General features: G+C 39.2%; 2 protein-coding genes across 3 annotated transcripts in view; both read right to left on the reverse strand.

Moving 5' to 3' along the window:
* Positions 1-6,209, reverse strand: part of LOC138037350 (perforin-like protein 1) — a 22,145-nt gene extending 15,936 nt beyond the window's left edge. Inside the window, exon 1 of one of the 2 annotated variants that reach the window (XM_068883292.1) lies at positions 6,034-6,209. In XM_068883292.1, coding sequence (XP_068739393.1) covers positions 6,034-6,042 — 9 coding nt within the window. In that variant the 5' untranslated portion in view covers positions 6,043-6,209. Of the gene's footprint in view, positions 1-5,310; positions 5,390-6,033 lie in introns of those variants that run through there. The other variant, XM_068883298.1, reaches the window with a different exon arrangement.
* A 5,640-nt stretch (positions 6,210-11,849) lies between these two features.
* LOC138037364 (uncharacterized) overlaps positions 11,850-12,500 on the reverse strand; it is a 2,107-nt gene continuing 1,456 nt past the window's right edge. Inside the window, exon 1 of the mRNA XM_068883304.1 lies at positions 11,850-12,500. This exon is cut by the window's right edge and continues 1,456 nt beyond it. The gene's annotated coding sequence lies outside the window, so the exon portion shown is untranslated.

The following is a 12,500-nucleotide window of genomic DNA, read 5'->3' on the forward strand; positions in this document are numbered from 1 at the left end:
CTCACGCCCGAATAACAGCTGAGCTGGACTCATTCCAGCGGTAGCATGAGGAGTGCTTTGATATGTCATGAGCAATTTTAACAGCTCCTTTCGCCACTCTTTTCTTTCTGTTTGTGCAATTCTGATGGCCCTTAGAAGACTGCGGTTTTGTCTTTCGACCTCGCCATTTGCCTGAGGCCAAAGTGGGGTGGAAGTTCGATGATCAATGTGGTTGTCTCTAAAGAATGACTCTATCTCTTGTGAAATAAACTTAACCCCGTTATCAGTTTTGATTGAGTAAGGAATACCACAGGTGGAAAACATGCCTTCCAGATGGCCGATAAGGTTACTTGATGCTACCGACTTCATGATAGCAACTTCGCGAAGCTCAGGCGCCAAGCGCGCCAGCAGAGCAGCATGGGTAAGAATTTTTGGGAAATCTACGCATGCGAGAAATTTTGGTTATGACGCCACTTACATCCCTCCGCCCGTACTGACTGTCGGAGTGGAGGTGGGGAGGCAGGAGAGCCTCTGAGGACGGGAGTGTTCGGGCACTGTTTAGGTTCCGATACTTACAATTATGATACTTACACTACTTATATTACAAATGCTTTCACATACTAGCACTACTCACAATTCGATATCTACACTATTATCATTACAATACACCATACAATAGTAACACTACTTGCAATAAGATATCAACAATACTTACGGCGCTATACCCTCACACAAACACACACGTACTCTTCCAATCCCTAATTATTACTTACGTGTTGAATTCTTTACACTATATTGCTTTCTGGGGTTAGAAAAAGGAGCTCCGCTGTTAGGCTTGGCTAAACCTAGATATTATCGACTTTAACAGTCCACTACAACGAAAAGGTGCTCCCTCGAGGGTAGACGTCCGAGTAGGTCCGCCGCCAGATCTTTCCAGGGTTCAGTCGGAAACATAGTACGCTTCAATGGCTCAGGGGGTGAAGGTTGACTGATAAGCTGGCAACCGGGGCACACTTTGCACTTTTTTTCAACCTTCGTCCGCAAGCGCTGTTTTGTTTTTACGACCCCTTGATGGCCCTCATGAGCCAAGTCCAGCACCAATGAACGCAGTTTCCGTTGCATTATCTTAGTACCTCTCAAAGTGAGTTTGCCATCGCAGCAAGCTCTTAGCGAACACCTTTTTACTCTGGAGGAAAACAACTCCAATTAAGTGTAACCTCTACCGAGCTTATGGTGGTCATAAAACCTACCAAAAGCGTCATGTAGAATACTGTGTGAATTTCATATATTAATCCAACCGAAGATCTTTTCAAGTAACCATGTTAGACAGCCACTACCTGGTCCAAGAAGACCTATTTCACCATTATTGAGTTCAAGAATCTCATTCATAGATATATCTCTTTCGCGATGATAAAAATGCAGGTATCTATAAACAAGTGCTGATTTTAATATTTTATCGTCAATGTTTGGATGTTTTTCCTTTGTTTTTTCAAAATTGTATGTCACATATTCAAGCAATAAATTGATATACATGTATATATTAAGTTATATATTTTAAAATAACCACATCACAAATCAAAATGATTTTGAATGAACCTAAACATATTTTTTAATTCATTATCAGACAGAGATTTTGCCCAAACAGCAAAAGCATATAAATCCATTTCACAGAAATTTATAGCAGTGCCATCAGTATGAACCTGACATCCAATAAATATTTAAATAAATAAATAAATTAGTGACTGATGAAAACAAACTATTAAAAATGGCTGCTAAACCAACATATGTTAGCAGTAAGATCTTCAATGAAAATTTAGTAGCTGTTCATAAGATCAAAGAAACACTAACCTTAAACAGACCGGCATATGTGGGTATGTGTATCTTGGATCTAAGCAAGACGTTGATGTATGATTTTCATTATAACTACATAAAACAAAAATACGGCAGCAAAGTAAAATTATTATTCACCGACACCGACAGTCTTACATATGAAATAGAAACCAATGATGTGTATCAAGACTTTTGGAATGATAAAGACAAATTCGATAACAGTGATTATTCACAAGATTCACAATATTTCAACAGTACAAATAAAAAAGTAATCGGTAAATTCAAAAGATGAGGCAGCAGGCATACCGATAACCGAATTCGTCGGATTGAGATCGAAAATGTATTCATATATGAAAGACAATGAAAAAGGCGGAAAGACAGCAAAGGGAATCAAGAAGAATATTATCAAAAATAACATCACTCATAAAAATTACAAAAATGTTCTGTTTAATAACGAACAAATGCATCACACAATGAAAACAATCCGAAGCAACAAACATCAACTTGGAAGCTATGAGCTTAATAAAGTGTCATTGTCCTGCTTCGATGATAAGCGCTATATTCACGATAATGGTGTGACAAGTTATGCATACGGACATTATAAAATCTAAAAAGTTGGCTGCTGACGTCACGGCACAGCAGTGCCGGTCTAAAATACAAGCACCGCAAGCACAATCTGAATGATAAAGTTTACTCATAAAGTTGACCAAAAAATCACGCTATTTTGATTATGCAAATATTTGAACAAACTTCATGCATCAGAAAATTTATCAGATCTGTACTTTTATCAGAAAAAATATCAGAAAATAAATTTATGGGTACATTTTTGATTTGTTAAAATCACGGGGAAACCCCTTTTTTTATTTCCGAGAATGTCATGCTTTGTGATTTTTCTAAGAAAGTCACGCATTTTAAATAACATATAGATTTTCAAAAATATGAGATCATAAATACGAGATCAATAATTGGTAGCCGAAAATACGAGATCAAAAATTGGTAGCCATTAAATGGAAAGTAGTATGGAGTTGGGTTGGTATGAGAACATTTTTGCAAAAATGTGCTCGTACCCCCAACTCCTATACTACTATAGTAACCACCTCGAATTTTTTCATTAGTTCTTATTAACCGAGCGGGAGGTCTGTATGGGAGAACGCCAGTACGGACTGAACGCAGTGAGGTCTGTACCAGCGACCGAGGTTTGTACTAACTGACATTTTGCTTGCGAACGCCGATGAGCTGAACTTACTTCTGTCAAAGTTTGCTCGTCATTCTCTCTTTTGTCATGATGCTGTTTGGCACTTCCATAAATAAATATTGGTAGAACAAAATACTCAATATTTTTGCATGTTAGTTTGCATCTTTTCACCGCAAAACATTACCCGTCTAGATGCCGGTCTAGATGGGAAAATCTAGACCGCGGTCAATATCGATTTTAGCCAATCAAATTCGTGAATTTTGTAATTCCCAGTCCTTGTGGGACAGATCCATATAATAATGTATATTATTAATAAGTAATCACATGATTTTTCTCGTGAAATTTGGAATAAATGAGCACTTGTAATTTTTTTCCAAGACTACAAATTGCACTCGCCCTACGAGCTCGTGCAAGTTTTGGTCGTCTTTGAAAAAATCTACTCGTCCTTATTTATTCCAAATTGCACTCGAAATCATGTGATTACCTATACTAAACACCAATGAAATACTAAATCATTTCACGAAAGGCATCCAAAGGCGCTTTTTTATATATAACCGTAGCAAAAGTGATCTTTTCACGTGTAAAGATAATATATTATCTTCACGTGTGACGATATTATGTTTCCGCGCGAAAGCTCACTTGGTATTTCATTGGTGTTTATATAATAAAATTTATTAAAAACTGGATCATTGGATAATGCAATTCGAGAGTTTTGATTGGCTAAGCCATCATGGGTTATGAGCCATTATACCATGATCTACAAACACGGCAAGCATATGCGTGATTTTTTGGGCCTTTTTATTTTTAGTGTAGTCTAGTTTTCTATATTTTGGGGGCGTTTTTAATAAAACAATTATTCCACTCGCGCTTGTTGGATATGAGATGATTATAGCCAACTCGGCGCCACGCGCCTCCTTGGCTATCTATCATCGCATATCCAACGCGCGCTCATGGAATAATTGTTAAATAACTTATGTCAAGGCATGGTGCGCACGTGATAATCCGTAGCTAATGGCATTTGGGGGTGTTGTTTCCTTACCAAAGGTCAACTTTCAATATCTCAGAAGCGGGGCTTTATATTACGGCTAGTTTGGAAATTATTCGTCCTTCTTTCCTTTGCAATCGACAAGGACAGATCACCTTGAAGAAAAATCTTACCCGCCTCCTTCCTCCTTCACCTACCAACGGATTATTATTACTATTTCATTTTGCGGATTTTTTGTTGCCCCACTTTTATCAGTTACTTATGAATAATTTTTGTATAGATCGCTGTGTTCGGATTCTGTTACATTTGATGTTATTAAACTTGCCACCATAGTGGCCACATTTATCCCACACAGGTGTTTATCTTAACAATCTCGTAAAATTGCAAGTAACCGGGTATTCAAGCAAGCTCGCGCTAAGAGATAGGCCCCCTTTAGCTCCCTTTCTTGGTCTATCAGATGCCTTGATATAAATATAATTATATCGATTTAATCTAACCCAAAAACATTCAGATAGCACAAAAATTCATATTTAATAACCTTTTCCTTCGCTTTTGTGTTTGTCAACATTGTGATTTGGAATAATTGAGGTTGCCGTGTTCGCAAGTATGTTTTTGTATCTCATAGATGTTTAGATTTTCAATTACAAACTCTGTTCTGATTAATTAAAACAGATAAAGAAGGTTTCCTAACCCGACTGATGAAATGTAAATATTCAGTCAAATATCACAATAAAGTTAAGAAACGAAAGCCGGAAGTTTCTTGGCTGAAAAGTACGTTATTTTACCGTGACAAAGACGAACGATTAACATTCTTCCCTGCAGTTCATTCAATGTAAAGAACAACGCTGACACAAGGTGATCACGTGCACCTTTGTGGTTCCCTAGCACGTGATCAATTTCTTCCTTTTGACAGTACATTGACCTTCAATTCCTCTGGATTCAAGGAAGTCAGAGACTGCTGAAAGTTTAGTGTTTTTACGATCTATTGCCATTAATATTTCGCTGACAATTGGAAATTCAGAGTTTTATATACTGTAACAAATTGTATTATTTTAGCCTTTGTATACAGCCGCCTCTCATCGGTGATCATCGCTGATGAGCCCAAGCGGCGGTCCTGAGCGATGAGAGGCGGCTGTTTTCGCAGGCTGTGTTATGTTTTTCTTCATCCGTCTTTTTACTACCCTTAGGTGCCTGAGGAATCTTTTTTCAATGTCGGAAAGAACGCTCCGCGTCTCCAAATTAACAGTCGACCGTTGACCGGAGCGTTCTCTCCAACCTCGAAAGAAAAATCCTCTGGCACCCAGGGCATCTTTTAGCTTGCCTTTTACTGTTAACTCCCGGCTTTTACGATACTTTTTGGTGCAAACGTTAAGCCAAAAAAAGTTTTTCCTGGCGTCAGATTAGACTGAAAACAAGAAGAGTTATGAAGGAAAAACAGCATGTACAATTCTTCCTCAGTGTGTGGAATAAACGTTCCCTTAGTGCAACTGCCTCCCCCCTTTTTCCCTGTACAGTATTTAAAGAGCTTCTTTAACCAACCGACTTTGCGCTGTCGACGCAATTTCCTCGGCCCCCTCTTTCTGGAATTTCCGGATTAGCCCCTGGGACATAATCAACATGTGAGCCAAAGGGCCACCGCTGGCACGACTTCTGGTGAACCCCTAAAATGGTCTAAATGACCCCCACTTAACAAAAATTAACTGGAACGCTGCAGTTCAACACTACCCTACTCAGTTTCGGCAAATTAAGTTCGACGTGTAAAACCACTGTCGCATTAAATTATTTGGGTCGACTCAAATACAAGTAAGATTCGGCAAATGTGAAATGCGGCGTTTGAAACGGACGTAAGAATCTTTACTAGGTACTTTGCTTGAATAGCTTCTTGTATGAAATTAGAACTTTCATGATTAAGTCGCCTCACCGTCCGCTTTGAGTCAATGCTACGCTCAGCCTCGTGGTTTACACCTTTCATGTCTTTCTTTTTACCATTCCAAGCATAACCGACACCACATGCACTTCATGTCTTTGCGTAGCTACTTCTTACCTTATTCATGGTTTGCGTGACTACAATTCTTTGTTGGTTTAATGCTGACTACAGGAGACTCCAACTTGGCTTTTAATTAAGCAGCGCTACTTGATGTCTGAAAACCAAGAACATGACTTTAGCTCGTCAATCTGAATTATTCAATGGCATTAAAGGTAATTTCATTGGTCCGTGAGCCTGGAGTAGCATGACGCATGATTGCCTGTCTTGGTTTACGGATCTCGTGATTAGTATTACATCATATGGTTGGGTTATTTCCCTATTTCTAATTTCCGTTTTTTCCTAGTATTCTTAGCCATAAGCTTTGAAGCTGATACAATTTTCTCCTAGACGGAATAAAGGGCTTTGATCTAATTTCAACCTCATTCGCGAGAGTTTTCATATCTACTTAGCTATACCTTAGACATTTGTAAAACAGAGACTACAAAAATTAGGAAGAGATTTTGCGTCAGTCAAATTATTATTGCTGGGTCACAGAAGAATTATGCTTCGATTCAATTCAGTTGCAAAGTTGCAGTACTTTCGGCCGTTTTCCGGAGACTACAGTTTGCCAAAGAGTGTATTCACAGCTGCGATGCAAGCTGCAACTAATTCTTGACAATCAGTATATTTAGGTAATGTCATGTAAAGTCGCGGAACTGTCTAGTGTCGTAAAATCTTTCGCCCTTTTATGGACGGCACTGCAACGCTATCGCCCAGATCACGACATTCAACTTACACGAACACAGGAAAGGAAAGGAGAAATAATTCCTCGAGTTTGGATTCGAGTTCGAGTTCGAGTTGGACTTCGAAGCGGTGTTACACGGTGAAACTCATGTTTTTATCACCACTGCGATTGCTGCGACTGTCGCAGAAATAGAAAGCGGTTCTACTTTCTTGAAACTTGTCTCGCAATGGAAGTTCAAAAAAGTTTCACGAAACCGACCATGTTACGCGGTGCAATGCCTCCTGAAACGTGTTCAGCAGCGCCGTTGCACGCAAGTTTCAGCTAAAAGTTTTAACGTGTAACAGCGGCTTAAAGGATAAAATAAAAAACTGAGTCAATATAACTTGGTTAAGTAAACTGAAATGGAAAACAATTGCAAACGTAAATCAAATTACACTAATTTTCCGGGAATGATGATATTTATTCTGAACTTTGAAGATGTTTTATCTTGTACTGAATAAAGAGAGAAATGGCCATCCCCTCCCAAGAAGCCAATGATGAGTACGACCTCGAGCGAAAACGCGCCCTTTTCCCATCTTTGAAATGGGTGTTGGGCGGTAAATTTGTAAAGCTAAAATAACTAGTTCTCACGTAGTGAAATAGGAATGTGAAGAATTTATCAAACGACCATTGTTGTTTTGAAAAACATAAGCTTTCAGCTATCAGTCTATGGCCTTCAACGAATGTAAAAGTTAGCGCACTAACGGAAATATATAGGGAAAAGGGGTGTTGTGAACTAGAAACTGAAAATACACTTGGGAGAAGCAACGTTCAGTGATAAACACAACAATTGCTTGACTTATGCTATATGTGCACATGGTTTTTATCTCTGAACTTAATCATAATCTCAGTAAGTATTTAAAACACCCTCTAGCGCCCCAATGTAGAGTTATACAAATTAAACAATTCCTTTTTCAGTATGTTGCCACTAAGCAGTTGTCACATCATGCCCAGTACTTCCTTGGTCCGTTAAAACTGTGGTCGTCCCCTGGGGTTTTCTATGGGTCGATTCGAAAGGCGCTTTTATCCCCAGCGACAATATTTCTCCATTCCCCTGGTCGAATTTGCCCACTGCTCTCTTCACGGTCAAGAAATACAGCTGGGCAGTACATGGCATTATCTGTCAGTCGTAGGTAGTTGTGCAGACAAACTGTAGCTTCTATTATTTTCTGAACTAGGGAAACATCCGCGCGAATTGGTCAACGAAAGATTCTCCATCTCGTGGCTAGAATGCCGTAACAGTTTTCTATTATTCGTCTTGCCCTTGAAAAAACGGTAATTGAATATCGCATGCTCCTCTGAAACATTTCTTCCTGGCCAAGGTCGCATTTGAAGAGACTTCAGGGCCAGACCTTCGTCAACAACAAAAACGTATTGAAGAGGCCGAAGTTTACATTCATCCAGGTTTTCAGCAGGTGGACTGAGATTCAAAATATAATTGTTTTTAAGGGCAACACTGATTGTAAGTACCTGAGTCTTCTTGATTACCACACTGCCCAATGTCAACTAAAGTGAATTGAGACCGAGCATCGCAATAGGCCAGTAAAAGAAAACTAAAAGTTCCTTTGTAATTGAAGAAAGTCGATCCACTCCACTTAGGAGAGTCAATGACGACATGCTTGCCATCGCCAGCTCCAAGGCAGTGTGGGAACCCCCAGAGTTCTTGGGAATCACGAGCAATTCTTTTCCATTGGTCGCTTTTTCGAGGGGACTGCAGATACTGTTGATTCAACTGAGTTCCATATCGCTGTGTAAGTTTCTTTAATTATTTTGGATGTAGTTGACTTGCCAACCCGAAAATGGAACGAATGTGATTGTTGAGAATCCCCAGATGCAAGATATAGCAGAGTGATGTATAGACGCTCGGCTGGTTCTCGAAGCTTTGTTCTCTGTTTGGGTATACGTAGAGCAAACAGATCTAGACTAAGTAAATGTTCAAATCACTCCAGAGACACTCTTTTAAATTTAAAGTGCTACTCTCGATCTCCGAGCCGAAGTTCCCGAATAAGAGTTACTCTTATATAACATCCTAGTGCTTGCCTTTCTCTGAATATCGGGCTTACCCAAAAACGCCGGCTGTATTCTCTCTTTTTTGTCAAGCGACATCGCCATAAATCAAGAAGTAACAGAATTAGTATGCAGTGCAAGATGACGATCCGTTGTCGAAGAAATTCCCGATTTGATGCTGTTAATGACAGCAGGCCTATCATAGTGGCAATACGTTCGGCAGCCATTTTTAAAGCCGGTACACGAAATAAACAAGTGTAAAGCTGCCGTATGACAAGGCTTGATTTCGTTCACCTTCCCACTAGATCATAAGAAGCTCATGTTTATGAGTGCGATTGTGATTATGATTATGATCCTTATGTGGAAGGTGGGGACCAAGCCTAAAAGTTCTTTCTCTTCTCGAGGTGCAAAGGCTTGGAACTAACTGTCAAATCAAATAATTATTTACGTGAGATGAAGGATTTTGCAAGCTTTAAATATCCTAGGACGCATTTTACATTGCTAGGGCACACTTTTAAACGGCTTATGACGTATCTACCTCTACCCCAACTAAAACGCCGGTCTCTGACGCCATCTCTACGTATACCGTTCTTCAATCTTCTAGACGTCCTAACGTTGAATAAACATTGACTGTTTCCGTGCTCTAAAGTTTACGCTTTTGTGGCAAAAAGGGGATGTTACTAAACAGAGTAACGTAATAACGAGTAACAGAGTAACAGGAAAACGCGTAACAGGAAAAACTTTAAAAACTTTAAAAATTATAAAATCATTTTCAATTGCGTAAAATCGTTTGAAAAAAATAGAAACTAAAGGAATCATGTTCGCCAAGGCAGGGAAAGACATTTCGCTATGTTCTGATTCGTGCGAAGGCCGCCTATTTCAGCTTTATATCATTCCATGTTCATGATACTCAGAATGGTACCGTGCCGAAGGCAGGACCCAGATAGTACATATTTTTTTCCTCGTATACGCCAAGATTTTCAACATTCAAAACGCAAAGCGTTTGCTTTAAAACTCTAACTTTAAAAAGAGACCATTGCCCAAGATTATTGCGAATAACGCAGCTTCATTTTCTTGCTTAGGCTCATCGTCCACACTATTTCGCGCAAATCCGTCACGAAAATAGAGCTTTTCGAAAATGCTCTTTCAAGTGTGTAGCTGACGGTTTAGTTGGTTAGGGTATAGGACCGTAGAGAGCGTGACGCTCCTCGCGGCATCGCCGCTCTCTCCGCTTGCTCGTGCGCTCTACGCCAACTAAAACGCCGGCTAGGCAGGCTACCAACTGCAGGAATTTGAAAACAACGGCTTTGCATTTTAATGTGAACGCTCCACAACGGCAGACACGCCGTGCTGCGCTAAAAGATAGAAACCGTCTTAAGTTGCAGCTATAGGCCTTATCACGGTTTTGACCGCCATTTTGACGGGTAGGCAAAGCATAAAGAATTTGTAGTGTTTATATGGGGATCCCATGTCAAATAATTTCCGTTAAACGCTAGTTCTGAAAAAATTATGAATTGAGAACTGAAGGTACAGGGCAAAAGGTTATACAGACCAAATTTTAGGCACTAACCTTCTACAGAAGATGCCCGGCAGCGTTTTCAATTTTTCCATATATTTGCTTGTAATTTTTTCCCGCGAATTTTCAGTAACAATTACCCGTCAAAATGGCGGTCAAAACCGTGATAAGGCCTATTGCTTCTGATGAACACGATTCGTGAACACTTGGGCTTTTAAACGGAGAACTTACCACTGTGGCAATTGAAGATTAACATGATGATAACGTCTTTTTTTGTAACAATTCGGTACTTTGAATTACTCTCGAGTTCGTTTTGTTACGGTGTAGGAGATTCAGTTGCTATTTCTGGAATGTACATCTGCTCTTTTTGAGATGAATGGGGGGATGATGTTAGAAATATATAGCGGGATAATCATTATTAGTGCGTGACAATTTTCTAGCGTTACCGTTGATATTCAGATGATCTAAGTAATGACATGAATAGCGTTTCCTTAGCAACCTCATCCAGAGTGTAAAGGATGATTACATATTCGAGACATGTCTATGGAGTGATTTAACAGTGAACATTAAAATATATGAAAAAATAAATAAACATTGGATCTCACAGGAGATCTAATCAGCCAAACTTGAAAAGCAAAATGACAGAAAGTCAAAGACTACTGTAAGGTAAGGCCTTCTCCAGGTTTAGATGTTACTAAATTATAGTGGTGGATGTGTCGTAACACATATTTCAAAACTAAAAGCAATGGCGGAAATGACGAACACAACAGACTAAATAAAGTAAGGATAAGACAGGTCTACGTAGGTTACAAGTTTACAATTCATCATACACGTCTCTTCACATCATGGGGTTCTAATGTTCATGCTAAATCTCAGAGAAGAACTGTGAAGACGTCGTGGGTACATTGCTTACAAAATGAGAGTTCTGTTGCGATCAGTTGCTTCCGGATATTGTTAGAAAACATGACTGATATCGTGTTTGATTTTTATCTAAAAAGAATGCGTTACCATTGGCAGGCTACACCAGGTCATTCTCAAATATCGGAAGGGTCCTCAACTATGTAAACAGCTACGAGCGCCTCAGTTTGCGATAAGTAAAAACAAGGATTGTTTCCAAAACTTTTCAACCTTTCATGAAATCTGGAACGGATCATGAAACATGATGTATTTAGTTGCAATATTTTTTAGATGCAAAAGAGTCAGGTGAAAATAATCGCCAATCGGTGTTTTCGGCTCCTTTAACCTTTTTACGCCGAGGTTGTTAAAAGCCTATAAAAGTATCAGAGGATAACCATTTTGCCAGGAAAGAATAAATTGACCTCTTCAGCTTGTACGTTTTGTTTTTCCGATTTCAGACCACGTGATGTTACTCTGGAGAACAGTTTCTTTCAAATGTCGTCTTATGCAAGCGCTTATTTACGAACATGTAACTTATGAGAAAACAAAAGGAGAATTCCCTCGAGAACATCACGTGGTTTGCAATGGGAAAACGTGCAAGTTTAAGAGGTCAATTCGTGTTTGATTCTTATCATAAAGGAATGCTTCATTGTTCAACTACAGCAAGGTGATACCGAAAACAACTGGATATTTCTCAATTATGTAAACACAACTATCGAGAGAATTTAATGCCGTCTTTTACATTTAAGCACCTTTAGCTTTTAAATGTGTTACAAGGTATTGAATATAACCAACAGAATGATGAAATAATAATAAACTAAAAGAGCAGTAGTTTGTTTTTAAGTGAACACAGTTGTCACTGTCCACGGCAATCTCACGGCGTGCTCCTTTGCTAATACGAGTGGACCTGTGAACTTGGCGGATCGACGAGCAAATGTCTTTTCGCATTAATTTTTAACACACAAAGCACTTCAAAGTCTTCCACTGAACAATAGCTTGGTAACACATGCTGACTGCAACGAATATCAAGCCCTAGTGAAAACTTTGCATCTTCTGACCCCTAACGATAGTCGTTGAAAAAAGACTCTCTGGTTTTTCTGATTGAATCACGTGAGGAGTGGATAGCAACGATTAGCATGAGAAAGAAAACGTTCGGCAACAGTGGTGAGTTAGGATCAGGGGCACCCAACGAGAATACAGTTCAAAACCACTCAAACATACAGTTGTTAAACATATTTTGGTAATTGAACGGTAGATATAGGCATATTTTTATCCCTTCAAAATTTTTCATCTGTTCAGATTTCCTAGCTGGAAGTCTAGTGATCCGAAAATGTCAGGCAG

The sequence above is a fragment of the Montipora capricornis genome, chromosome 1, assembly GCF_036669925.1.
Source record: "Montipora capricornis isolate CH-2021 chromosome 1, ASM3666992v2, whole genome shotgun sequence".
Taxonomy (NCBI): Eukaryota; Metazoa; Cnidaria; class Anthozoa; order Scleractinia; family Acroporidae; genus Montipora; species Montipora capricornis.